This window comes from Rhodotorula toruloides, assembly GCF_000320785.1.
Source record: "Rhodotorula toruloides NP11 unplaced genomic scaffold Scaffold16, whole genome shotgun sequence".
NCBI classification, from domain to species: Eukaryota; Fungi; Basidiomycota; class Microbotryomycetes; order Sporidiobolales; family Sporidiobolaceae; genus Rhodotorula; species Rhodotorula toruloides.
Window position 1 is genome coordinate 66,140 of NW_015622976.1, and position 23,944 is coordinate 90,083.

At 61.8% G+C, this 23,944-nt stretch overlaps 11 protein-coding genes across 11 annotated transcripts; 6 read left to right on the plus strand and 5 right to left on the minus strand.

Annotated features, from left to right (window-relative positions):
* Positions 1–46: 46 nt before the first annotated feature.
* RHTO_01964 (Peptidyl-prolyl cis-trans isomerase, cyclophilin-type) lies at positions 47–2,348 on the minus strand (the record flags this gene model as incomplete). The annotated part of the gene is made up of 11 exons (XM_016415643.1): positions 47–430; positions 490–790; positions 846–890; positions 948–1,036; positions 1,103–1,349; positions 1,410–1,718; positions 1,776–1,846; positions 1,906–2,018; positions 2,078–2,100; positions 2,160–2,261; positions 2,338–2,348. The coding sequence occupies 11 exons, from the start codon at positions 2,346–2,348 to the stop codon at positions 47–49; spliced, it is 1,695 nt and encodes a 564-aa protein (XP_016272213.1).
* Positions 2,349–2,515: 167 nt separating this feature from the next.
* On the plus strand, positions 2,516–3,817 carry RHTO_01965 (uncharacterized protein; the record flags this gene model as incomplete). Its single annotated transcript, XM_016415644.1, has 3 exons — positions 2,516–2,757; positions 2,816–3,346; positions 3,433–3,817. The coding sequence occupies 3 exons, from the start codon at positions 2,516–2,518 to the stop codon at positions 3,815–3,817; spliced, it is 1,158 nt and encodes a 385-aa protein (XP_016272214.1).
* Positions 3,818–4,132: 315 nt separating this feature from the next.
* Positions 4,133–4,660, plus strand: RHTO_01966 (uncharacterized protein; the record flags this gene model as incomplete). Its single annotated transcript, XM_016415645.1, has 3 exons — positions 4,133–4,184; positions 4,279–4,350; positions 4,446–4,660. The coding sequence occupies 3 exons, from the start codon at positions 4,133–4,135 to the stop codon at positions 4,658–4,660; spliced, it is 339 nt and encodes a 112-aa protein (XP_016272215.1).
* A 301-nt stretch (positions 4,661–4,961) lies between these two features.
* RHTO_01967 (BRCT domain containing protein) lies at positions 4,962–6,644 on the minus strand (the record flags this gene model as incomplete). The annotated part of the gene is made up of 6 exons (XM_016415646.1): positions 4,962–5,416; positions 5,501–5,794; positions 5,856–6,023; positions 6,083–6,215; positions 6,280–6,373; positions 6,457–6,644. 6 exons carry the CDS (start codon positions 6,642–6,644, stop codon positions 4,962–4,964), a joined length of 1,332 nt encoding a protein of 443 aa, XP_016272216.1.
* Positions 6,645–7,466: 822 nt separating this feature from the next.
* RHTO_01968 (MFS transporter) lies at positions 7,467–9,951 on the plus strand (the record flags this gene model as incomplete). Its single annotated transcript, XM_016415647.1, has 12 exons — positions 7,467–7,771; positions 7,831–8,046; positions 8,108–8,328; positions 8,388–8,469; positions 8,531–8,712; positions 8,775–8,895; positions 8,972–9,055; positions 9,165–9,315; positions 9,445–9,502; positions 9,576–9,653; positions 9,724–9,762; positions 9,827–9,951. The coding sequence occupies 12 exons, from the start codon at positions 7,467–7,469 to the stop codon at positions 9,949–9,951; spliced, it is 1,662 nt and encodes a 553-aa protein (XP_016272217.1).
* Positions 9,952–10,790: 839 nt separating this feature from the next.
* On the plus strand, positions 10,791–13,236 carry RHTO_01969 (glycosyltransferase family 32 protein; the record flags this gene model as incomplete). Its single annotated transcript, XM_016415648.1, has 3 exons — positions 10,791–10,805; positions 10,871–11,340; positions 11,400–13,236. The coding sequence occupies 3 exons, from the start codon at positions 10,791–10,793 to the stop codon at positions 13,234–13,236; spliced, it is 2,322 nt and encodes a 773-aa protein (XP_016272218.1).
* A 676-nt stretch (positions 13,237–13,912) lies between these two features.
* Positions 13,913–15,951, plus strand: RHTO_01970 (xylitol dehydrogenase; the record flags this gene model as incomplete). Its single annotated transcript, XM_016415649.1, has 13 exons — positions 13,913–13,981; positions 14,046–14,113; positions 14,270–14,403; positions 14,465–14,565; positions 14,626–14,705; positions 14,770–14,815; positions 14,900–15,050; positions 15,123–15,235; positions 15,300–15,376; positions 15,436–15,496; positions 15,555–15,634; positions 15,694–15,774; positions 15,834–15,951. The coding sequence occupies 13 exons, from the start codon at positions 13,913–13,915 to the stop codon at positions 15,949–15,951; spliced, it is 1,179 nt and encodes a 392-aa protein (XP_016272219.1).
* An 88-nt stretch (positions 15,952–16,039) lies between these two features.
* On the minus strand, positions 16,040–17,677 carry RHTO_01971 (mitochondrial distribution and morphology protein 10; the record flags this gene model as incomplete). Its single annotated transcript, XM_016415650.1, has 3 exons — positions 16,040–16,183; positions 16,245–17,149; positions 17,215–17,677. The coding sequence occupies 3 exons, from the start codon at positions 17,675–17,677 to the stop codon at positions 16,040–16,042; spliced, it is 1,512 nt and encodes a 503-aa protein (XP_016272220.1).
* Positions 17,678–17,864: 187 nt separating this feature from the next.
* RHTO_01972 (pyruvate dehydrogenase kinase, putative) lies at positions 17,865–18,936 on the minus strand (the record flags this gene model as incomplete). Its single annotated transcript, XM_016415651.1, has 3 exons — positions 17,865–17,901; positions 17,982–18,202; positions 18,268–18,936. 3 exons carry the CDS (start codon positions 18,934–18,936, stop codon positions 17,865–17,867), a joined length of 927 nt encoding a protein of 308 aa, XP_016272221.1.
* Positions 18,937–19,405: 469 nt separating this feature from the next.
* On the plus strand, positions 19,406–21,041 carry RHTO_01973 (pyruvate dehydrogenase kinase; the record flags this gene model as incomplete). Its single annotated transcript, XM_016415652.1, has 4 exons — positions 19,406–19,585; positions 19,677–19,912; positions 19,992–20,327; positions 20,384–21,041. 4 exons carry the CDS (start codon positions 19,406–19,408, stop codon positions 21,039–21,041), a joined length of 1,410 nt encoding a protein of 469 aa, XP_016272222.1.
* A 161-nt stretch (positions 21,042–21,202) lies between these two features.
* Positions 21,203–23,806, minus strand: RHTO_01975 (uncharacterized protein; the record flags this gene model as incomplete). The annotated part of the gene is made up of 9 exons (XM_016415654.1): positions 21,203–21,655; positions 21,730–21,942; positions 21,996–22,112; positions 22,170–22,432; positions 22,488–22,560; positions 22,620–22,781; positions 22,839–23,138; positions 23,193–23,675; positions 23,729–23,806. 9 exons carry the CDS (start codon positions 23,804–23,806, stop codon positions 21,203–21,205), a joined length of 2,142 nt encoding a protein of 713 aa, XP_016272223.1.
* Positions 23,807–23,944: the final 138 nt, after the last annotated feature.

Genomic DNA, 23,944 nt, shown 5'->3' on the forward strand with positions numbered 1-23,944 from the left:
TCCGGAGTCTGACGCGTGAGAGACGTGGATGAAAGGATGTATCACATCAGGCGAGGTCGGTGGTAGACACGCGAGCCTGCTTCCAGTCGCCTCGCACCTCGGGCCTGTTCCGATCCCGCTCATCCCGTCCGCCGTACCGGTCGTCACGGTCGCGCCCGCCTCCTCCATACCGATCGCCGCGGTTCCTGTCCCTGCCTCCCTCGTACCGGCTGCCGCTGCCACTCCCGCTCGCCCCTCCTCCTCCGCGACGCTCCTCCCGCTCTTCGCCAGCATACCGCCTCGCGCCTCGGTTGGTCGCCTTATTCTTCATCTCGTCGAGCGTCATCGAGTTCTTGGCGAGCGGATCGACGACGGCGTACTCGTCGAGCGCGTGGAGGTCCTGCGTCGCGTCCTTGCGGAACTTGAGCGAGTGCGTCATCCAGCCCTCGGTCTGTCAAACAGCCAAGTCAGCTCAGTAGCTGAGGAGAAGGAGAAGCATAGATGACGCACATCTTCTTCAAGCTCGTCGTCGTTCAAGTCGATGCCATGCAACTTCTCCGGCTTGTCCTCCTCTTCCTCCTCGTCCTTGGGCGCCGTCTTCGCCGCCTGGAAGAGCTTGCTCCTGAACCCTTCAAGCGCGTCGAGCACGTCATCCTCGTCGTTCGCGCGCTTCTTGCCCTTGCCCGTCGACTTCACTCCGCCGCGCATGTACTTCTCCCGCTCGAGCTGGAGGAGCGAGGGTCCGCTGCGCTTCGCCTTCTTCGCTTTGCCCGCGTCCTCGTCGTCCGAACCGACTTTGCCGGTCATTTTCCTGCAGGAGAAAGGCTGAGCAGCAGTCGCAACGCAACGTGCGCTCGGAAACTTACTTCAACTCCGCTTGCACCTTTGCGATCTCCTCCTTCCGGCGTTCGCTGCAGGAGACAGTGTTTCAGTCGCATGCCAAGCGAATTGAAGGCAAGCGAACGCACGCCTCGCTCTTCGGCGCCTTCTCCTTGAGCTTGCGGGCCTCGTCGAGCTTTGCCGACCCCGATGGCTCCGCTTCGGCCCGCCCGCGCTTCTGCCGTTCCTCAACTGAGCTGTTCAGTAAATGCGATATGTAACAGTAGTGATTGAAGCGACGCACCTCGGCTCGCAGCCGCTCCGAGTCGTCCTCCGTTCGTCTCCGCTTCCCCTTGTCCTCCCGATCCGGCACAGGCGGTCCTCCCATAAGCTCCGGAGGAAGAGTTGCCGACAAGCCTCGGTCGTCGACGACTTGGCTGCTGAGGCGAGAGTCGTGCAGGACGTCGTGGGCAGACTTGATCTTGGTCTTCGGGAGCGAGGCGTCTTCCGGCTCTTCTGCGTCCGCGCCGAACGAGAGGAGCGCCTTGTTCCTGGATCCGTGCGCGTGAGCAACTGGAGGTGAATCATCGGAAAGGGCGAGGACAACGCACTTTGTCCCCTTCCTCTTGCCCTGCTTCTTCTCCCTTGCCCGCTCCGCCATCATCTCCTTCTTTGCCTTCTCCTGCTCGCGCCTCTCCTCCGCCGTAATCCTCGGCCTGATCGGATCCGGACCGTCCTCGAACGGGTCAACGCGAACCTCGGCACGCTTGATCGTCGGCGGAAAAACGGGCTTGTCGGTTCCAGGTTCGAGCTCGACTTCTTGCAGCTTGAGGAGGTTGAAGAGACTGTCGCCGGCGACCCGGCCGAAAAGAGTGTGCTTGTTCTGCAACTCGGGCGCTGCGTCGAGGGTGAAGAAAAACCTGCGGAAATGGTGAGTTAGCTTCGTGGCTCAAGTCGGAGAAAGCGTCGCCACTCACTGCGACATGTTGCTCTTCGTCGTCGGATCAGCAGCCATGGCGACTAAACCTCGCCGGTTGAACTTGAGACGCTGCGGAAAGTGACGGATCAGCGAGGGGGAGAAGCGCAACGCAGATTGGGGCGCCTAACCTGGTTCGTCTCGATCCCAAAGTTTCCTTCATCGTAGATACACTCGTCCGAACCTCCCGTCTGCGCGATGAAGCCCGGCACGATGCGGTGGAAGGGGACGCCGTCGTAATGGCCTGGAGGAAACGAGGTCAGCGTAGACACATCGCGAATAGCTAGGGGGTTTCGGGCGCACCTTCTAGGCACAGCTGCACGAAGCTGAGTGATCAAACTTGTCAGCACACGAACAGGACAGCCAATACAGCCGAGAGACGTACTTGCGGACAGCCTTTGGACACTCGCGCCTCCACAGCTCGATAAGGATGTCTCCCAAGCTCGTGTGCAGCACCACGAGTCCCTCCGTGATCGGCTCAGTCACACTGCACCGGTCAAGATGGTCAGCGAGACTGCCTGCGTCCTCATCAGTCGGAAGCGGGGCGAGGGAGGAGAACCCACACGAAGGACATGATGGGTGGAGCTGAGACTCGTCAAGCAGCGTTCAAGCACTCGTAGCAAGCTGTTCAAGCTGTCCAAACGCGCACAGATCGTGTCTGTGTGACTGACCTCTGCCAACCTCGAGGGGGCGAAGGTTCGTCGGCTGCCACACGCTCGCTGCTGCTAGACTCGCTTGAGAATGGCTTCAGACACCTCAGAGACTCGTCCTGCATTGTCGAATGACCCGCCAGCTCCGCCCACCGCTCAGAACTCGGGTCTCCCTCCTATGCCTCCAGGCGCCGCTCCACCCATCGACCTCGACTCGATCCTGCGTAATGCCACTCCACCAGGCCCTAAGCCTGTCGTGCGATCCCCGCGACCTAGCGCGGAGAAGGTCGACGAGCAATGCTGGACATTCTCCCGCCAGACGAACGCTCGAAGGTGCGCACTGCTCATCGTCGTGTCCTGTCGACGTTGCTGACACTCTTCCTGCACACAGAGCCCTAGGCCGCGAAGCGCAGGCGACCATGTACTGCTACATCAACATGCGGAACGCCCTCGCCGACCTCATCCCCGTCCCCGGCCATCCCGCCGCCTTCCTCGCCCGAGACGCCGCGCCTGGTTCACCTGCGGCAAACGAGGTCGGCCAGGACCCATCGAAACGCGAGAAGCGGGTCAAGGTCGTTGCGGGCGATCAAGAAGTGCCGGACTATCGCTGGCGATGGCTCGATGGACGGTATCTGTACATTGCGCGAGGTCGCGAGATGATCGCTCGACACATGCTCGAGATGACAGGATCGACGAGGCCGGACAAGGGCGACATGGCGGACGAGCTGGTCGAGGAGAAGGGGCCTCTGCATGGCAAGGTCAAGCGGAAGCTGATGCCGGGTGCGGACGAGGAGCGATTAGGCGCATGGGGCACGATTCGACGGATAGAAGAGCGGACCGCCAAGGCGGAGGCGGAGCAGATGCTGCCGGGCAAGCGGGAGGAGAACATGCTGCGGCGAGCAATGGGCTTCGAGCCGGAAGGGTGAGTTGCCTTTGCTCCCGCCATGTTCTCGGACTAACAGCTGACGACTCACCGGTGCGTTCGCCCTTGTTGTCCTTGGCACGCAGGTCGGAACGCCTCGTCTCCCTCTCCGACGCATTCTCCAATACCCTCCAACGATTCCACGCCCACATCGTTCGTATCTACTCTCCCGGCCTACGCAATCTCGCACGACTCCCACAAACCTTCACCGACGGCACACAAGCCCAGATGCTCGACACAGTCACAACGCGGTTGACGGACGGAAGCGCGTTCAGACTGCTCGGGCGGATGTGGGAGAGTCTTGGCTCCGTCTCGGCGCAGCTGGAGGAGCGACGGAAGCGAAGAGGGAGTGGAGGAGGCGACCCATTCGCAGGTGGATTTGGGGGGTCGCAGCCGCCGCTTCCGCCTGTGCCGGGAGGTCCTCCTGGAGGCGGCGGACTGGGCAGGACGGGCAGCGAGCCCGAGGCGTGAGGGAGGTAGGCTGAGTCTGCAAGGACACCACAGGAGTCGGATTGCTCGCGGTCGCTCGCGGGACGACTTTTCGCTGGCTTGCGGGATGGGAGGGGCGCTTCGTCTCTTCCAGATTCTTTGCCGGCCGTTCCTAGCTTTCTGGAGTCCACTGCACACTTTGTGCTAGCTGTTGCTGCCGTCATATCACCTTCCGGACGTCGACTCGCGACGGTCCACTCTCCAGCGACTCTGTCTCCCTCTTTCCTCCTCCTCCACTTCACTTCGCTTCGCCTCTCCCGGCTCGCGGCTTATTTCTCGCCCTGTACTCAAGCAGCAATGTCGCAGCACGACTCTCGCGTCCACTCCGGCGACGCAGCAGCTCACTCCGGTGCGTCAGTCGTCGCTTGCCTCGCAGCTCGCTCGCCCTGCGTCGAGCAGCTGTCGTCGACCTCGGGTGGCGACTGACTCTCCAATTGCCGCAGCCCAGACACGCACCTTCCAGCAAGCCATGGCGGGCAGGTCCGACGCTAAGTTGACGTCGGGAGGAGGAGCGGGTGAGCAGCCCTCTCACGCCGTCCCTCTCGCGACGAGCCATGTATCCTGGAGAGGGTAAACCCCTGTGAGCTTGCTGACCGTTATTCCTCCACAGGGCCCGCCTCGACCGCCTCCTCGACCTCTCCCACCTCTTTCCCTCCGTCTTCCTCTCCTCCCTCGTCGAGCGGCACGACCTCGACCTTCCACTCAGCTCACGATGCACCTCACGCGACGAAAACACCCTCGAACAGCGAGAAGGACGGGAGGGAGAAGGGCTGGAGGTGGGGACCTGCGAGGATGGAAAAGGGAGATGAGGGAGGTCATGCTTGATCCGGGAGGGGCGTAGCGATGGGGCTGGTCCAGAAGTGATCCGAGATGCACTCCAGCTCTTCGAGAAAGCTATGGCGGGACTGGAGGAGGCTCGACAACGAGGAGAAACAGATCCTGACCTTCCCAAACTCGCTCTGGCTCCTGCTCTGCGCGGCGAGGGAACGGTGTCAAGCGACGCAAAGCGATGTTTCTACAAGCGACAAACGGTACTGCTACGGCGGGAGATGCTAAGATTCGAGGGAAGGGAAACAAGCGAGGATGCGAGAGGAGGAATCAAGCGATGCGAGCGACGAACGAGCGTTCACGGGTCGCTGTCGAGCATGTCAATCTCGGAGCTGGGCATGTTCTTGCTCTTGAAGGACGAGCCGGTGTCGGACGAAGGCGCGACGGAGGAGAGCTTCCTCTTCTTCGCGACCTGCTGAGACAGCGGCTCGTCCTCGCTGTCGCTCAACTCGAGGCCGCCGAAGTCGCGCTTCTGGCCCGTCTGGCTGGTCGACGTCGACGTGGAAGCGGAGGCGGACGAGTTGGTCGACGGAGCGGGACCGAAGGGAGGAAGCGAGACGTGCTTCGGGAGAGGACGCGAGACGCCGCCACCCCATGCGCTGGGCTTGGGCTGCTTGGGTTTGAGCGTCCCAATGGCCGGCTTGAGCGAGCCTGCCGGTGCAGCATTGTTCGGCGACGAGGCGGCGGTAGACGCAGTCGACTTGACGGGCGGCGAAGGCTTCTTCTCGATGGACGGCTTCTTCAGAGGTTTGACTGCAAACCGAGGCTCGAGAAGTCAGCCAAAGGCTCTCTCAAGCCTGTGCGGAAGCAAGGCGAAGGTGTCAAAGCAGAACTCACACTTCTTCGGCTCCCTTCTCTCAGCAGCCTGAAGCATCTTGGCGCGCTTCTCCTCCTTCTCAGCCGCCTTAATGGACCCATCTTGGTCAGCGACCTTGCCGAGTTCCGCAGGGGTCTTCGGCTTGGGCGGAGGAACAGGCTTCTGGTATTTCGCGTCCTGCTGCGCCTGGAGCGACTGCTTGATCAAGTCGGAGGAGAGACCGCCTGCGGCTGAAGGCGCCGTAGGGATCTCTGGGACGGCTGGAGCAGGAACGGCAGCGAGAGGCGCGGCGGCGGCAGACGAGGAGGGACCGGCTGCGGATTGTAAAGTCGAGATCAGCGAGGCGACGAGAAACGACTAATTCGCTCAACGCACCCTTGTTGGCGACTACCGAAAGGCCCGAGAACGCTTGGTCGTCGAGCTTGATGCCCTCGGCCTCGATCTTCTTCTGCGCCGCGAGTTCCGCAGCGACGGCCTTCTCCCTCTCGTACTTCTGGCGTTCGCCGCGTCCGAAGCGACTCTTGCCACCGTACTTCTTGTTTTCTGTTGCCCAAGGAGTCGTCAGAGAGAGCGCGAAGAGAAGGAGAGGTAGACGGGCGCACCCTCGCGCAGCTGAGCAGCCCGCTCGGCACGCTGTTGGTCCTTCGTACGCTCGTAGTCGTACTTGCGCTCGTCGAGACGCTTCTTCTGGGCGAGCGACTCGGTGAGCCACTCGAGAGGGAGCAGCCAGACGCGCTGTAGCGAGAGACGAACGAGGTCAGCGTGCGGAAGTCGAAGCGAAGTAAGCGTCAAAACGCACGTTGTAGTCCTCGTCCTCCTCCGTCCTGTTCTCCTCGTTTGCCCTGATCGTCTGGCGAACCGTGAGGTCGGCCCAAGTGGTACCTTGACGCGACCTACGGGATTCCAAGGAGGCGAGCGGGAGTCAGTCCTCCTCCCTCATCCCTCAAATCGCCCCCGACTGGACAGCGCCACGCACCAGAGCTGTGGCGAGAGGATCATGTGCGTGATCTTGGGGTTGTCGAGCTTGTCGATGACCCTGCCTCCTCCCTCCTCGACCATTCGACCCACCCGGCGGCGAGTGAGGCCTGCGAACTCGCCGTGCACGTACGCGTACACTCCTTTGAAGACTCTGCTCTTCTGCGTGTCGTCGTCGCTGCTGGCCATGGCGTGCGTGTGAGCGAGTGAGGGGGGGGAGGGAGAGAGGTCAAAGCGACTGAGACCGCGATGTCAACCTCGAACAGCTCATTTTTCCTCGCGTTCTACTGCACTTCGAGACGGGTTTGAACAGGCTGTGGCACTCGCTACACTCGCAGCTACCGCCTCGTACCGCTCACAGCTCGCGGCGCTCCCTCCTCACCGAGTTGCCATCCTCATCACTCGCGAACCGTCGACGCCGCTTTTCTTGCCTCCCAGCGTCGTTTCGGGCGGAGTCTGGGGCGGGAAACCCCCAGGAGGACGTTGGGAGGGTGTCTGACCCATTTTGGCCCATGCAGACCGAGTCGAGCGGCGCCAACGTCGCTTCGAAGCGCCCCTCGTCTTTCCTCGACCCTTTGACTCTTTCTCCCGCCCCATTCCCGCAGCTTGTCATCTCGCACGACGTGCAGCATCGCAGTACGACCAGAAGCCAGCCCTGCGAGGTTGACATTTGCGACAGAACCGCCGCCTGTTCCTCCCAACCTTCCTTCTTCCTCGCTCCTCCTCCACTCTGGCTCGGGTCCTGCTGCTCCTCTCGCTGCTGACCTCTCCACGGCCGTCCCACGAGTCGTCTAGCTGCGACCCACCACCAAACTTGGGCGGACGGTGCCTCCACTTCTCCGCCGAGGGAAAATACCGCTTGACTGTCCCCTGCGCTCAGTCAGCGCTTGTCAGCCTCCGCACCTCGCGCACGACATCCTCCCGCTACTGTTCTCCCCTTTCTGCTCCACCGCTTCGCTTGCATCGACTTCCGCGACCGCCGCTTTCGCCGCTCGGCTCACCCGCCTCGCGATGATGTCGCGCTCATCGTCCCGGTCCAGCAGTACCGCGACCCGCATCGAAGCGTCTGGGTCACGAGAGAAGGAGAAGGATACTGCACGAGGCGAAGCTGGCGCACCGGGGCCCACATTGGAGGACGTTGAGAAGCAAGGCGGCAAGGAGGCTTCTGGCAGACGAGATGTGCTGCCGTCTGAGGGCAAGGAGGCTGCGGGAACGGCGAATGGGACTGCTACGCCGCAGGAGCGAGACGAGGACGGCGTCGCGATTGAGAACGGCGTGCCCATTGTGCGGTTGCGAGGACCCGACGACCCTCTATCGTGAGTCTACAGTCTTCCTACCGGTTCTTGGGTCCCGCTGACCTATGCTCCCCTCGCAGACCCCTCAATTTCTCGAAAGCCCGCAAATGGCTCATCGTATCCATCGTCACCTCCGGTGCATTCTGCATCACCTGCTGCTCGTCCATGATCGCCTTCACCTATCCCGGCGTCGAGCGCGAGTTTCATGTCAGCGCTGAGGTCGCGACACTTGGCTTGTCGCTCTTCGTCCTGGGCATGGGTATCTTCCCTCTGCTTGTTGGACCGCTGTCCGAGTGGTGAGCGACCCGGTTCGCCTTCTCGCTCGCTCTTCTCCCGCTGACATGCCCCCTCTCGCAGGTACGGCCGCTCACCCGTCTACTTCGTCGGTTTCGCCGTCTACATCGCCTTCAACTTCGGTGTCGCCTTCGCAAACAACATTGCGACGCTCCTCATCTGCCGCTTCCTCTCCGGCGCCTTCGCCTCGTCGTTCCTCTCGGTCGCAGGAGGGACGGTGGCGGATTTGTTCAGGCCGCAGGAGACCGGCGCGCCGATGAGCGCTTATACGGCGGGTCCCTTCCGTGCGTTTTCCTCCGCAACTCCTGGTCGTGCCGCGAGATACTGACTTCCCGTCGCGTAGTCGGACCCGTCGCTGGACCAATCATCTCCGGCTTCATCAACCAGAACCTCGACTGGCGATGGACGTGGTACATCCTCCTCATGTGCGTTCGTCCTCTCCCCTCTTACCAGTTCTCCAAGCTGACACTCCCGATGTCGCTGCAGCTGGTCAGCAGTCGAGTTCGTCGCCCTGCTCGTCTTTGTCCCCGAAACCTACCTCCAAGCGATCCTCAAGAAGAAGGCGCAACGTCTGCGCAAAGCAGGTCGGACGGACGTCCGCGCACCAGTCGAAGTCGACGAGCGGAGTATCGCGACGGTCATCATGGTGTCGTGCTATAAGCCTTTCCGTGCGTCAGCGGACGTCCTCACTGAGCTGGAGGGGGAGTTTGCTGACGCTCGCGGCTGGCAGAGATCCTCGCGACGGAACCAATGGCTCTGGCGCTGTGCACATGGACGGCACTGCTTCTCGGCATTCTCTATATGTTTTTCTCAGCATTCAATATTGTTTACGGAGCAGAAGGTTACGGCTTGTACGTCCTTTCGCCTTTTCCTCCCCCTCCCTCCAGCGTACGGGACTGCGCTGATGCTCCCGCTTCGCTTGAACAGCAAGATGCAGATTGTTGGTCTGACATACATCCCAATCGGTATCGGCATCGTCGCTGGTGCGCTGTGTCACCCAATCTGGGCTCGGTGCGTCCTCCTCACTCTCTCCTCCCCCTCTTTCTTTCTCCTCATCCCACCCATCTCTGCCTTCTCCTCTCCCTCCGCTACACGAGCTGACGTCTCCTATTCTATGAAGCTACTACCGCCTCAAAGCAACCCAACTAGGCCGCCGCCCTCCTCCCGAGGAACACCTCCGCAAAGGCCTCTGGGGCGTCTGCCTCGTCCCCGTCTCACTCTTCTGGTTCGCGTTCACGACGTATACGAGCGTCCATTGGATTGTGTCGTTGGTGCGTTGCGCTTTTCGCTCCTGGCTGTAGAAAGGGAGCAGAGGGGAGTGCTGACCTTCGCAACCTTCCATCTCGCCCATTGAACACCTCTGCGTCCCCCCTCTCGTCGCTACATCGCCCTCGAAACAGATTGCGACCGTCCCATTCGGCGTCGGACTCGTGTGGTCCTTCCAAGCCGTCTTCGTCTGTGCGTCCCTTTTCGCCCTTTCCTCCTTCCTTCCCTCCGCCCTTGCTGACTCTCGCCGTCTCGACACATGCAGACCTCGTCGACGCCTTCCGACCCGTTGCGGCAAGCGCCATGGCAGCCAACTCGGCTATGCGAAGCTCGTTCGCAGCCGGTACGCACATTCGCCTTCCCTACCTCTCCATCCTCCCACTGACACCCTCCGCCCCAATCGCTTCGCGCAGCCTTCCCACTCTTCACGATCCAAATGTTCCACCGTCTCGGTTCGTCCCCCTGCCATCCTCCTCCTCCTCTTCCGCAAAACTAACCCGCTCGCTCGGCTCGCAGGCGCCCAGTACGCCCTCATGCTCACAGCCTTCCTCTGCCTCGCGATGGTCCCCTTCCCCTTCCTTTTCTTCAAGTTGGGCCACAAGTACAGGCGAGGGAGCAAGTTTGCCAATACAGAGGACTGAGGCGTCTGTCTCCGTCTGTGTACTCTCTAAGTTACTCTCGCTCGTATTGCTGAATATAGATAGACCGGTGTAACCTATTGCCTCCGCATCATTGCAACTCGCTCTCTCATCTCGTTGAGCGTCGCAGCAGACCGTCGTCACCTCCTCGCGTCGAAGCAAGCCCCGTCGCATCCGACACGGGGCACGGAGGCGCACTTCTCGCTTCGTTGCTGACGTTGGGCACTCGCGCAGCAGTGACAAGCGCAGGAAGGAGCAGCGCCGCGGAGGACAGAGACTGCGATTGTCGAGAGAAGCGTCACGGTGCGAAGGGTCCACGACGGAGGCGAGCGAGGAGAGCAGGCGCGCTGGCGATTGGACGACGCCGGCGGTACTCGACTGAGCTGTATTGTGCAAGCTTGTAATCAGCTGGTAGTGAGGACGGCTGTGCGGACGGAGGAGTTGTGGTTGGAATTTGGCGAAGTCGCGCGGCGTGCCTGCGAGCAGCGAGGTGCTGTTGCCGGTGTCCGCCTCGCCCTCTCTGGCTCACCTGGCTGGTCAGACAGCAGCTTGCACTCGAGTGACTGCTGCTACACACACACTCGACCAACAGCCAACTCGAACGGAGCGCGCGCGACTCTTGCTCGTCTCGCTCGCTCGCTCGCGCCAACAACCTCCGCACCACACCCTCGAAACCCCCGATCCCACGCAGATAGACACGCTGGACTCGCACTAGAACCGCAACACGCCCTCACATCCCCCTCGAGGGCCCAGCCTCACCGCCAGCGCAACTTGTCACCCGCCCGACTCGCCCCCACCGAAGCGCGGTCCCCTCGTCGACCCCCGCCTCGTCTCGCCCAGCCATGTCGGTCAAGAGGGTGAGCACGCGGCTCTCACGCACTGTTACTCGCGATGCCGCGCTGACCGACACCCGCTCGCGCAGGCAATCACCGTCCTGGTGATCCTCATCGCCCTCATCCTCGCAGGCACCGCCATCGTCCTCAGCACCGTCGTGCAGTACTTTGGCGTCGACGCGAGGGATGTCATCCAGGAGCACGAGATGGCGCTCGTCGAAAAGCTCGCGAACGAGGCCGCCAAGGCGCCGGACGCGGGCAAACAGCATGTCGTCGTCCCCCCCGCGGACGAGGCGACTGCTGAGCCTGCTGGCGTGCTAGTTGAGACGGACGCATCGAGGGACGAGTCGGTGAAGGACCTGTTGCAGCGGCTGGAGGAGCGCGGATGGCTCGCCGACAACTCGACGTTGGCGGCAGTCGCGGCGGCGGGAGAGGGAGGACGCGACGACTTGCCGCAGCCGCGGATACCCAAAATTATCCACGCGACGTGGAAGACCGACATCCTCCCCGAGCGGTGGGAGAAGGTCCGCCAGGGCTGCATCGACCTGCACCCCGACTAGTGCGTTCCAAGATCTTGCTTCTTCACATCCACTCGGCGCTGACGACCTACACGCGCAGCGAATTCCGACTGTGGTCGGACGCGGCCTCGCGCGCCTTCATCGCCGAGCACTACCCCTGGTTCCTCTCGACCTTCGACGGCTACACGTACCCGATCCAGCGCGCCGATGTGATCCGCTATTTCGTCCTGCACAAGTTCGGCGGCATCTACATGGACCTCGACATCGGGTGCCGGCGCAACCTCGACCCGCTGCGATACTTCCGCGTCATCCTCCCGCAGACGATTCCCGTCGGCGTCTCGAACGACTTGATGTTCGCCGAGCCGGCACACCCGTTCATGGACCTCGTCATTCACAACCTCATCACGTTCGACCACACCTACGGCACCAACTACCCGACCGTCATGTTCTCGACGGGACCCATGTTCCTTTCCGCGGTGTACGGCATGTGGCCCAAAGACACGCCCGACGGTGTCGAGCGCCAAGTGCGCGTCCTCCCACGCCGGTGGTACGGCAAGAATGCGCCCGCGACCGAGATGGAAGACTCGTACTTTGATCACTACTACGGGTCGTCCTGGCACGCCGACGACGCTGGGTTCATCACCTTCCTCGGCAAATTTGGCATGGCGCTCATATACGCCGGACTCGCGGTCGTCGTACTCGGCGTCGCGCGCCTGCTCTGGTTCAGGCGCTCGCCGTTCAAGGCGACGCCGCGCCAGATTGGCCCGATCGCCCTCCCGTACGAGGCGCTCCCGTTCGCTCGCCGCGGCACGCCAGGCAGTCGACCCGGCTCGCCCTTCGGATTGAGGAGCGGCACGCCGTCGAATCAATTCCGACGCAGCGAAGACGGCCCGTCCGCCTCGACCTCGGGCGACAAGCCCGGCGGGCTCTTCTACATGCCGGTCTGGCTCTTCCCCTCGACCGACCGCTCGCCCGGCTCGCGCACGCCCGACGGCACGCACTCCACCAGCGCCTGGTCGCAGTACTTCCCGAACCTCTCGTTCGTCGACGACGGCTCGGGCTCGCAACACCGCTACCAACCCGTTCCGAACTTTTCGCGGCCGCCCAGTCCTGGCGCCGCGGGTGGGAACGACAACGACTCGATTCTGCATGCGCCTGGTGCGACGCACGACGGCGCGTTCGATGGCGTTCACTTGCACTCGTTCCAGCCCACCAAGCCCGCCTCCGGTCACGACGCCTCGTCTTCGGCTTCTTCCGTTCACCACGGTTCTCAGTACCCCGCCAACAACCCACAAACTCCTACGTCCCCCAATCCTCCGGCCTACTCGGCCCTGAGGAGCTGGGGGACGAGCCTCTTTCGCGGCTCTTCCTTTCCTCAGCAGCAACACGCCGGGAGCGACACCAAGCCGCCCATCCTCCCGATCTCGCACGCAGACGTCCGAGACGACGTATCCTCCTCAGCAAGCGAGGACCGGTCCTTTCAGGCGCCTCGCCTCCGTCTCCCAGCCCACGCAGTCCGAACGCCCTTCCCGCCCGAGTACGCCACCGTCGTCGGCGCCGGACGCGCACCTCCGAGTCCCCGGCACGTCGAGCTTGAAAGCGACGGGACACCTCACGCGAGCATCGAGGTCGTCGACGCTCGAAGCGGACCAGCTCGAACAAGGAGCGTTGAGCGCCGTTCATCCGCTCCGTCAACTGCGGAGGCGGACGGGGACCGGTCCGTCGAGCGCCAGTCCTCCGGGAACGGGAGGGACAGCTCGATCGAGGACCAGGTCGACGCCGAGCTCGCCGGCGAGGACGCCTTCGGTCGTCGAGCGGACGCAGCAGGGGTTCGGGCTCGGAGAGGGAGCGATGCAGAGCAGGAATTTGGACGGGTAGAGGAGGAGGTCGACAAGTTGTTGAGCGAGATGTCGCCCGCCGAGGGCGAGGCGCCTTAAGTCGTTCGGCGCTCGACTCGCGATTCCTTCTCGCCTTTCTCTCGACCCGACTCCGGCTAGATACATACTCGCCCTCTTCGCCTTTCCCATCCTTTTCTTCGCCTTTCGTTCCATCGTCGTCGTACCCTTTTCCTCGACTTTCTCGTTTTCGCGGCACGCGCTCGCTTTGGTTCACGCAGGGAGGCCAGGCTCAGGCGTATTGCGGCATTTGGTTGTTCCTCAGCAGAGGCTCTCGTTGTACCACTCCTTTTCCGCTCTCCGTCTCTTCCCTCTCCCTCGTCGTTCTCCGCGCCGCGCATTATTCCCCTGCCCCTCTCGCTCTCTCCTCGCTGCCGAGTCGTCAAGATGTACAAAGAGTAACTGCAGCACCGTTTCCGCGCATCTTCAGTTAAGCGAGAGAAGCCCTTGCTCGTCTCAAGTCCGCGGTCCGTCGCAGCGGCTCGGCTCGCCTGCTGTCCGCTGGCAATACAACTGATTACACTCATGATTACCTTTCCACGAATACAAACGCGCCAAGTGGAGGCATCTCGTCCCCCCGCAGCGGTTCCGATGCCTCTCCGTCTCTCGCGCCTCTCTCTCGCTCACAACTGCATCGCCAGTCGCTTGCTCGCTTGCAACAGCTAGAGAACTCGCTCTCTCGCCACCTAGTCGAACCGCCGCACCCTCAAACGAAACGATGACGGCACCCGCCTCCTCGCACTCTGCGAAGGAAGACACCTCTGTCCCGCCTCACAACCCCGCTTTCGTGCGTTCTTCCGCCTTGCCGAGACTCGCGAGGAGCTTGCTGAAGAGAACCGATCACCCCGTAGGTCCTGCATGGCATCCAGGACGTCCGGTTCGAGGATCGCCCTTTGCCAGAAGAATGCGGCGAGGATGAGTGCGTCGAGCGGTCTGTTCTGCGTTCAAGGAGCAGCAAAGACGCTTACAGATGGTACTGCCGCTCTCGCCATGCCCTTCTTCCCTGCTTTCGACTCCTTCTCGCGCCTATCAAACCCAACTTTCGCTCCGTCTGCCCCATCTCCTCCTCTTGCAGGGCCATCGTAGCGCCCAAGGCCACGGGAATCTGCGGGTCCGACTCGCATTACATGTGCCACGGTCGAATTGGCGACTTTGTCGTCAAGGCACCCATGATTCTCGGCCACGAGACGGCGGCTGTCGTTGTCAAGGGTACGTTTGCGGGCTTCCCTCTCGTCCTGAAACTTGCTAGCTGACTGAGCGGGCGAGGCAGTTGGGAAGAACGTCAAGAACGTCAAGCCGGGAGACCGTGTCGCTCTCGAGCCGGGCAAGTCGTGCCGCGTCTGCTCCGAGTGCAAGAGCGGGCACTACGAGGTGCGCAGCATCACTTCTGCCCGTTGAGACGCACGCTGACCAGGTGACGGCCTTCCGCAGCGCTGCGCCGACATGATCTTTGCGGCGACGCCTCCTTACGACGGCACTCTGGCCGGCCGCTACATTCTCCCTGCCGACTTGTGCGTACCGCACATCATATTTCGTCGCTCCACATGCGACTCACGCCTTCGCTTTTCCTCGCAGGTGCTACAAGCTGCCCGACGGCATGTCTCTCGAGGAAGGCGCCTTGGTGCGTGCGATTCGCGTACTGGCTTTGGGCGAAACGAGGACTCACAGCTCATTTCGCCTCCTTCCAATGTACGCTGTTGCACAGCTCGAGCCCATGTCAGTCGGCGTTCACGCAGTCGCCAAGATCGGCGACATGAAGCCCGGCGCGAACGTCGTCGTCTTCGGCGCGGGTCCGGTCGGCTTGTTGACTGCTGCTGTGGCCAAGGGACTTGGCGCCAGGCTGGTCATTGCGGTTGGTGCGTCTAGATTCACTGCTCTGAACGGAGCGATGTTGCGCGAGAGCTAAGCGTTTTGCCGTCGCCGCACAGACATCCAGGAGGACCGCCTTCAATTCGCCAAGGATAAGGGTCTCGTTCACGACATCTATGTGCCGTCAAAGCCGAACCAGGGTGAGGACAAGGTCGACTACCAGCGGAGGAATGTGAGTCTGGCCCACCATCAGTCCCCCCCTCCAACAAGCCCCGCTAACGTCCGCTTCGTCGCAGGCCGCCGAGATCCGGCAGAAGTTTGGGTTCGAGGAGCGTGGGCCGCAGGGTGTTGACCTCGTCGTTGACTGCTCTGGGTGCGTTCTTTTGTTTCTCCCAAGCTTCAAAGTGTGCTGACGGAGTTCTCCGTGTTCAGCGCCGAGGTCTGCATCGCGACTGGTGTCTTCCTCCTCCGTCACGGCGGCACGCTTGTCCAGGTAAACCGCCCTCGCTTCCAGGCGCTGTTCCCTTCGCTGATGCAATCTCGCTTCCTAGGTCGGCATGGGCAAGCCCGACATCACGCTCGACATGCACACCATCCTCACGCACGAGCTCACTCTCAAGGGTTCCTTCCGGTGCGCTCAACCGTCTCGACTCCGCTTCAGCGAGCTACTGACTTTCTTCGCTTTGCCAGTTACGGTCCCGATGTCTACCGCCTCGCTCTCGACCTCGTGGCTCGGGGCGCCGTCAATCTTTCATCGCTCATCTCGCACCGGTGCGCATCGCCTCCTCTCCTTCGCCCATCCTCGGTCACTGACCCAACCCCTCCCGCAGCTACCCCTTCGCACAGGCGAAGGAGGCGTTCAAGGCGAATCAAACGGGCAAGGGCGACGACGGCAACGGCGTCATCAAGATCATCATCGCCGGGCCAACCGCGAACGACGAGTTCTGAGGTGGACAGAACAGACACTTGCAGAATAGAAGCTGGAATGGATCAGTACCGAGACCTGCATTGCGCCCTACAAAGAGTCCCAGCATCGTCAAGCCCAGTAAGACGCCGACAGCCCGATACTCCGGATGGGACTGATGCGTCCGCGACTTTGGGTTGCGAGACGGATGTCGGCGACGAGTCCGGCCGAGACGATGAAGTCGCCTAATCGGCCTTCCCACAGCATGGCGACGTCCTGATGGGAAATCCCGGTCAGCGAGCCCCCTTGGGATCGAAGGAGAGGAAGCTAAACGCACCGCGTTCGTCGAGGCTCGCACTTTGAGCACGCCCAGTACCTCGTCTTCCGCATCATTATTCCGCCGTCTTCGCTTCGTCTCCTCGTCATCTGCGCCTCGCCCAAACGCGTCGAACGTTGCACCCGCTTTGTGCTCCTCCTCCCTCGCCTTGTCCTTCGCCGGCGTTCTCCGCTGAAACCACTCGCCTCCGACGGTCAAGTCGGCGTCGTACGAGTACAAGTTGAAGTCGAATCGACTTGCCAGACTTGCGTCTCGGCCGACTCGTACGGCGTAAGCGGTCGAAAGCTGGCCCATGATGGGGTTGATCGTCGCAGAGATATAAGTCGGAGGTTGAGGAGGTCCACCAGCCGACTCAGGGATCGTCGTGAACCGCACGCCGGTGGAGACGCCTGCGGACCGTTCCTGCGCCGAGAAGTAGATCTCGCCGCCCGCCGACCAACGCCCCTTCAGGCCCGCAGGCATCTCGTCCTCCTCGTCGACCGCTCGTTCCCTCATCTCTGGTCCTGCACCTCCAGTGCCCGGCGAGACAGGCACAGCGGTCGACGCTGCTCCTGGTTCGCCCCATCGACCGAAATTGTACAACCCTCTCAATCCCCACATCCCGTCGCCCACAGCATAGCTGTATTCTGCGGACCACCGGCCCGTGTCCTGCTGGAGCTTCAGCTCGAGCTCGCTGAGTCGAGCAAGGGGACCTGACGTTGGGCCGGATGCGCCGGCGACGGACGAGGTTGAGGCGGAGAGCGAGGCGGCTGGGTCGGTGTTCTCCCAGGTCAGCGTCGGTGGAGGGGCAGGAGAGGGGACGGTGATGAGCGAGACGAGGGCTTGGAGGGTTGGCGAGAGGCGGTGGACGTAGAGAGCGTCGAGTCGAGGGTTTGGCACGTACAGTCGGCCATAGAGGAGGAAGTCTGCGCGCGCGTCACATGCTCTGTCAGTCATAAGAGCCCTGGAGCAATCAACGGGACGCACTCACCAGCCTTGTCTACTCGCTCGCCGCCTTTCCAAGTCGGCAGCGCATCCTCCCGCAACTCTGGTCGAACCGGTACCGTTTCGAACGGAAAGCTCTGCACGACATCCTTGAAGCGTATTCGCGCATCGCCTTCCGCCGCACGTTTAGAGCTGGTCGCAGAGATGGGTGCCGAACTGAAGAGGTACGAGAGCTGTCCAGCGAGGAGTGGGCTTGCTGGAGGGCCGAGGACAGGTGCGGGGGACGGCGGGTAGGTGACTGGGACTTCTGGGACGAGCGAAGAGAGGTTCACGCCCGGCGTAAAGTTGAGTGTCGGGTGCGAGGCGACCGCGAAGTGGAGCCCGGAGGGGATGGAGAAGTCGAGGAGCTGTCGCGATGGGTGCGTCAGGGAGGCATAGTGGTTGTCCCAGGTGTTCCAGTTGGTCGCTAGCAGGAACTCGCGGAGCAGGTAAGCGGCTTGTTGTGACATGGGACGAGGAGAAATGGACGAGTTGATGAAGTTGGGAGACTTGTCAAGTCGCGTTCTTTCGATACGAACACAACATGTAATGCAAGAGAAGCTTGACGAGCTACAACAACAGGCGAGCGACGACTGGCGGAGAATGAGGGAAGTTTGTGGTGTCGAGAAGAGGCGGCAAAGACGTATAGCGCTCGTTCTAGAGGAGTCCTTCCTTCTTGAACTGCTGTACGAGCCTGTAGAAGACCAGAGAGTCAGAGCGCACAGAGCGCCGGCAACACATGTGAGATTCGCCGTGCAAGGACGCGAGACGCACGTATAGGTCGAATGCTTGTCCTGCCACTCCCACTCGCCCGGCTCCTCGCCCTCGCTCGGTTCGTGAGAGTCCAGCATACCGGCTTCGTGGAACTCGTCCTCGCCGAGCTGAAGGAACTCGATCTCGTTGTTCTGGACGGCGGCGGGTGGGAAGAGCGAGAGGAGGAAGTCTTTGATGAAGGTCGAGTTGGCGGGTAAGTGAGGAACGGGTAGATATGTAGCCTGTGGGGGAAGGACTCGATAAGTTGACGGCGGAGGAGATTACGAAGGCACGTTCGGAAGCGCACCTCGACGACGCAGCCTTTCGTTGTTCCGCTTGCTGTTCCGCCCTTCAATAGCACACTGCCGACTTTGACCTCCCATTCGCCTGCTGAGCCCGCAGCCGCTCCAACGGAAAACGTGTAGCCTTCGATAGCGATGTACTGCGCTCGCGGCTGCCAGTAAGAGCTGTCCCTCTGCCCGGTGGGTGGTCCAGGCTGCGCCGGCGCAAAGAGGGCTCGTTGAATGAAAGTGTCGAAGACGGTGTTGATTAGCGGAGAGTTGGCGGACGAGGAGGACGAGGGAAGGGCGATAGACGAATAGGTCCAGCGTGTGTGCGCAGGCGAGTCGTCCTTCTCCTTCTTCGCCTCGGGTTCCACGATCATTAAATCGTCGTCTTCGTTCGGTTCCGCCTTCCCTTTGCCCTTTGCGCTCGTCACAGCGGGTACCGCAGGATCCTCGACAAACACGCTGACCTTCTCTGCGTTCCCGTCGAGCGCCCGCACGACGTACATGTTCCGCCCTTCCTTCCCATTCGCCTCGCTCGCCGGTAGTCGCAGCGCACGTATCTGGACAGCCCTCCTGCCGAGCGAGACGCCTGATCGGGTTACGGTGAGCGAGCGGCCCAGAAGCGGGACGCTGGTCTGTGGATTGGCTGCAGACCAGCGGGCGATGACTGTAGCAGGCTGGCCGGGCATCTCCAAGCCAGGCTAGCCTTGAAAGCGCGAGACGAGCGAACAGTGACCGATTGACCCTCGCCTGCACCGGTTGGCCTCCTCGACAACCGCTGTTCCCGCCCAACTCGCTTTGAGAAGCCCGGCAGTAGCTCGACAGCTTGCTTGTGACTGCTGCTCGACCCTCTAACAGCTCCTACGACGCCTGCTTGTGTGCTCGCCGTCCTGCACCCCGACTTCCCCTTGACTCGCTTCTGGAGGAACTGTGCAGGGTGAGTGCTCGCAATGAGACCGCCTGGAGTTGGGAAAGACTGACAGTGATGCTCTCTCACTGCCACAGCCTCTCTCCCTGCTATCAAAGCCGACCTGCACCTCCCGCGTCCTCCTCCCCACTCATCTCCGTCTCTTCCGCTTCTCCATTGACAAGTGGCCAATCGCGCCAACGACGTCAAAATCTCGCCCCTGACGGCCTCCTCCTATCCCGCTCGCCGACATGACCACCATTCCTCGCAAGTCGGCCGTCCCGGCATTCTACCTCAACGCTCTGATCGAATCGTTCGCCGCCAAGTCGTCTACGCCGATCAGCTTGAAGCACATGATCAACTTCGGCAACGCGGGGCGGAACAAGGGTGAGAAGGAGGAGGCGGAGAAACTGATCAAGGGAGGGAACTTCGTGCGTTGACGATTACGCCCTACCTGTCCAGCTGAAGCCATGCTCGTCGAGCGCAAGTCTGACTGGAGGGCATTGTGACTGTTACGCACAGCTTCGCACCGAACTGCCAACTCGCCTCTCCCACCGTCTGCGCGACCTGCAAGAGCTCCCTCTCGGTGTAGCATCTCATCCCCGAATGGCGCACGTCTACGACCTCTACCTCGAAGCGTTTGAAGGCATTCGAACGTTCCCGCCGATCAAGAGTCTCGAGGACAACGACCGGTTCTGCCAGTACATGCAGGGAACGCTCAACAAGCACCGCGTCGTAATTCCCGAGCTCGCTATCGGGTGCGTCACGCTGCTGACAGGCAGTCGATATCCGTCTCGGGACAAGTCCGACTGACGAGCTCGTTGCGTTCGTGTACAGCGTCGCCGAAGCCTCGACTCAGCAACTCCCGCCCGCCGCCCTCGATCGGATCATGCTCCGCATGCTCCGTTCCCGCATTTCTCGACGAGTCATCACCGAACAGCATATCGCCTTGACGCAGCAATTCCGAGAACGGCAGCGGAAGGGGAAGGATCGGGCGGTGAATGAGGAGGAAGAGACGAGGGTCGGGATCGTCGACACGAAGCTGAATGCGGCGGATGTCGTCAAGAAGTGCGGGGAGCTGATGCAGGCGCTGGGAGGACCGGAGAGCGAGGTGCCGATCGTCGTCGAAGGCGCGACCGACCAGACCTTCGCCTACATCTCGGAACACCTCGAGTGCGCCCTTTCCTTTATACCGTCCTTATAGCGCTCTCGCTGACGTCTTTTCACAGGTTCATGCTGTTCGAATTGATCAAGAACGCCACGCATGCGACCGTCTCGGCGCACGGCTCGGCTGCGAAGGACCACCCGACTCTCATCACCATCGTCCACCGACCACGAGATCTCGCCATCCGCGTCTCCGACCAGGGCGGCGGTATCGCACCCTACGGCGGCCTACCACCCGACCCGTCCGACATGGCCGCCAACCCGCTCTTCCCCTCCGTCAATGCCAGCGCCCCTCTTTCCGCACAACGTCTCGACATCTTCTCTTTCAGTCACATGCGACGATACTATCAGCACCATGCCGCACTCGCCGCAGTCGCCTCCGAGAATACCCTCCCTTCGGCCGACACCTCTTCCTCCTCTGCGACTTTCCCTTCCTCCGACGCGCCGTCAGATCCGAACGCGACGGGCATCATGGCGCTCCGATCGCTTACGCAACTGACAGGAACGGTGAAGGAGCAGCTCGAACGGCGACAGCGTCTAGGCGACGGCGCGGACGGACAAGCGGAGCGAGACCTGATTGATGCGCAGATGCGGAGCGGGATCGGATTGCCTCTGAGTCGGATGTACGCAGAGTATTTCGACGGTGGACTCGACATCTATACGCTGCAGGGTTGGGGCAGCGACGCTTTCCTTCGCATCCCCAAGTTTGGCACGGCGACCTAGTTCTCCTACTTCCCTCTCTCTCGCCTCTACTCCTGTTGTCGCATTTCCTGCATCGCCGAGCATGTATCGGTTTGTCGTTGTTGAGGCGATGCGAGAGATGCAGTTCATGAATCTACATCCAAGTCACCACCTCGGCGACACGATCATCTACACCCGCCAGGCTAGTCGTCCATCGTTTCCCATCGCGCCGACGCCTGTTCAACCCTGTCAATAGCGTCGCGAACCTTCTTCGGCCACTCTTGCGCAAAGATGACCCATGGAGTGAGGATGGCGCCGTGTTCTGCGTGAGGGACGATGTAGAGTGAGGCGTCGGCGGCTTTGCTGGGTGCGACGGTCGACGAGGAGGAAGTCGAAGGATCGATGAGCGAGGTCGAGGAAGAAACGAGAGTCGACTCGTCTTCGCTGTCGGGCTTGTCCGCATCCGCCGCACCATCTTCTGCTGTGTCGCCCCCTACGCCTTCCTCCTTCTTCCCCTCGATCTTCAGCACCTTCTCGACCGCGCTCGCATCGGTGGAGGATGACGCGCCAGTTGAGAAGCCGCTCGCTTCGAGATATCGCCGGACCTTCTCGATCGGCAGGATACAGTCGTTCTCCGAGAGGAAGACGACCGAGGGCTGCGAGACCGGCATTCAAGACAAGTCAGCTTTCAGGACCTCCAGGACGCAGTGAAGAGGACAAGCGAACGCACCAGAGGACCTTGGGGACAGGGGCTGACCCACTGCGCATAGTTGGGAATGTCGAGAGGCGGCTCGAGCGGTTCTTGCGCGCACTTGGGTACGAGGGCGCGAACGACGCGGTCGGGAAGAGGCGCGACGGGCCGAGGACCAAAGATGACCGAGTCGGACCAGCGGAGGTGGCGCGAGAGGAAATGGTTGATCCCTCGCTCGACCGCGAAGTAGCGCTGTGAAGGTGGCGTGAGCGCAGGCAGCAGCAGTAATGGCGAATGATACGCACGAAGAAGATCTCGCCGGTCGTGCTGCACTTCGTGCGGAAAAAGTTGCGAGGAAGGTCGGAGGCGAAGAGGAGGAAGCTCATCGGGTCGATGAGGACCGATCCAGCAACAATGTCGGGCTGTTTGAGAGCAGTGTCAGCATCTGAACTGCGCGGAGGTCAGGGGATGGCGCGCACTGCGTCCCTGAGCAACCACGCTGCTGCGCCCGTCCCGAAGCTATGGGCGATTACAATCGCCTTGCCCCTCCGCCACTCCTCCTCATCGTGTTCCTCGTCGAAGTCCGAGTCGTTCTCGTCGGCATCAAGGCTCGTCAAGCCAAAGCCATGCGCCCACAACATGCGACGGACGGCGGCGACGTATTCCAGGCGAGTAAGAATAGCGCTCGGCGGCGAGAGGCGCATCGAGACGTAGGGCACTTCGGGAAGGAAGATCGCACGACCTGTGGATAGCTGCAGTCAGCTTCGCACGTGTAGCAGAAGGCAGAGTGGACGAACCGGTCAAATATGACATGCAGACAAGGAAGGGCGTCAGGACAAACGTCCCGCTGATGCCGTGGCAGAAAACGAGCTGCGAAGACGAGGAATGAGCCTTTGAAGCCAAATCGAACGAGGAGTACGGGAGCGCACCGGCTTGAGGTCTTCCTCCTGAGCCTTTTTTGACGCCGGCTTCATCCAGTAGCCAACGCGTTCTGCCAGACGGGCGTCGCCCATGCGAGACGCCTCGAGCGGGTCGAGGACCGATTCGAGCAAGCGTCGAGACGAGCGCATGAAGAAGGGCGTGAAGGTCCACTGCAAGCCGCGATAGTCAGTAGGTGCGCTCGGAAAAGTAGAGCGCAGACGCCGCACCGCTCCTGCGCCATAGTAGCGGAAGCCGGCGAGGTACAGGATGAAGTTCGAAAGTTGCGAGACGAAGGCGATTGCGGCATAGAAAACGAGGGGATGGTGGCCGACGCTGAGCGGCTCGTTGGAGAGCTGGAAGACGCGATGGCGCGAGCGGCCGCGGAGGAAGCGGAAGGGTTGGGAGCCGGGGCGAGAGAGGGTGATTTGTGCTTCGAGAAGGAGGATCATCGAGTGCAGCTCGGCGCGGGCGAGAGAGTCGCGCTTCAGGTCGCGCAGGTTTGCGTTGAACATGAAGTGGGCGATGAACTGCGAGGGCAGAACGTCAGTACGTTTGCGGACTGAACGAAAGAACAAGTATACCTCCTCGACGTTCGTTCGACCGACCGTCTCCATCTTGACCTTCTTGAGCGCCGGATCAGCCGCGCCTCTCGCCGCCCGCTTGTGCGTTGCCGGGAGGAATGCCGAGCCCATCCAGTCCCACGGATCGCGCGTCGACTCGAGCATCGACTTCCACAACCTCCATCGCTCCTCGCTGCCAATCTCCTCGTCCTCCTGCCGCTCTCCCCACCAGTTCCTGTCCAGCCCTATCCGCGCAACGCACGACACAATCCACCATGCCACTTCTGCTCCGGCCCAAAGCGTGACGAGAGCGAGCGGATGCCGGAAGCGCAGGACGAGTTCGGCTGCGTCCGAGACGGGCAACCACGTCGTAAAGGCGATGGCGGGCGAGGCAGGGTGGCAGAAGTAGGCTGCAATGAGCCACAGCGCACTCAGCGGCACAGTGCTGTCGAGTGTGAGGATGAGCAGTCGGAGGGCATTTCTGGAGATGAAGGAATCCGGGAACTGGAAGGAAACGGTGAGCGGTGCGGTTGGGCTAGACGCGACTCTGGGCTCACCATGGTGCCTCCCAGCGTCCCCTTGAGTCCGTTCGAGCTGGTGTCGCGAGATGTCAGGAAGCAAGCGATGGTTGACATCCCTCAACACCAGCCATCCCGCTCGACTCGCTCGTGCTGCTGCTTGTGCAGGCTAGAAGTGGTGCACTACTCAAGGCAGACTGCGCTGGACTGATCCCGCTCCTCGCCCGTCCTCGCTCGTCTCGCCCCACCTCGAAC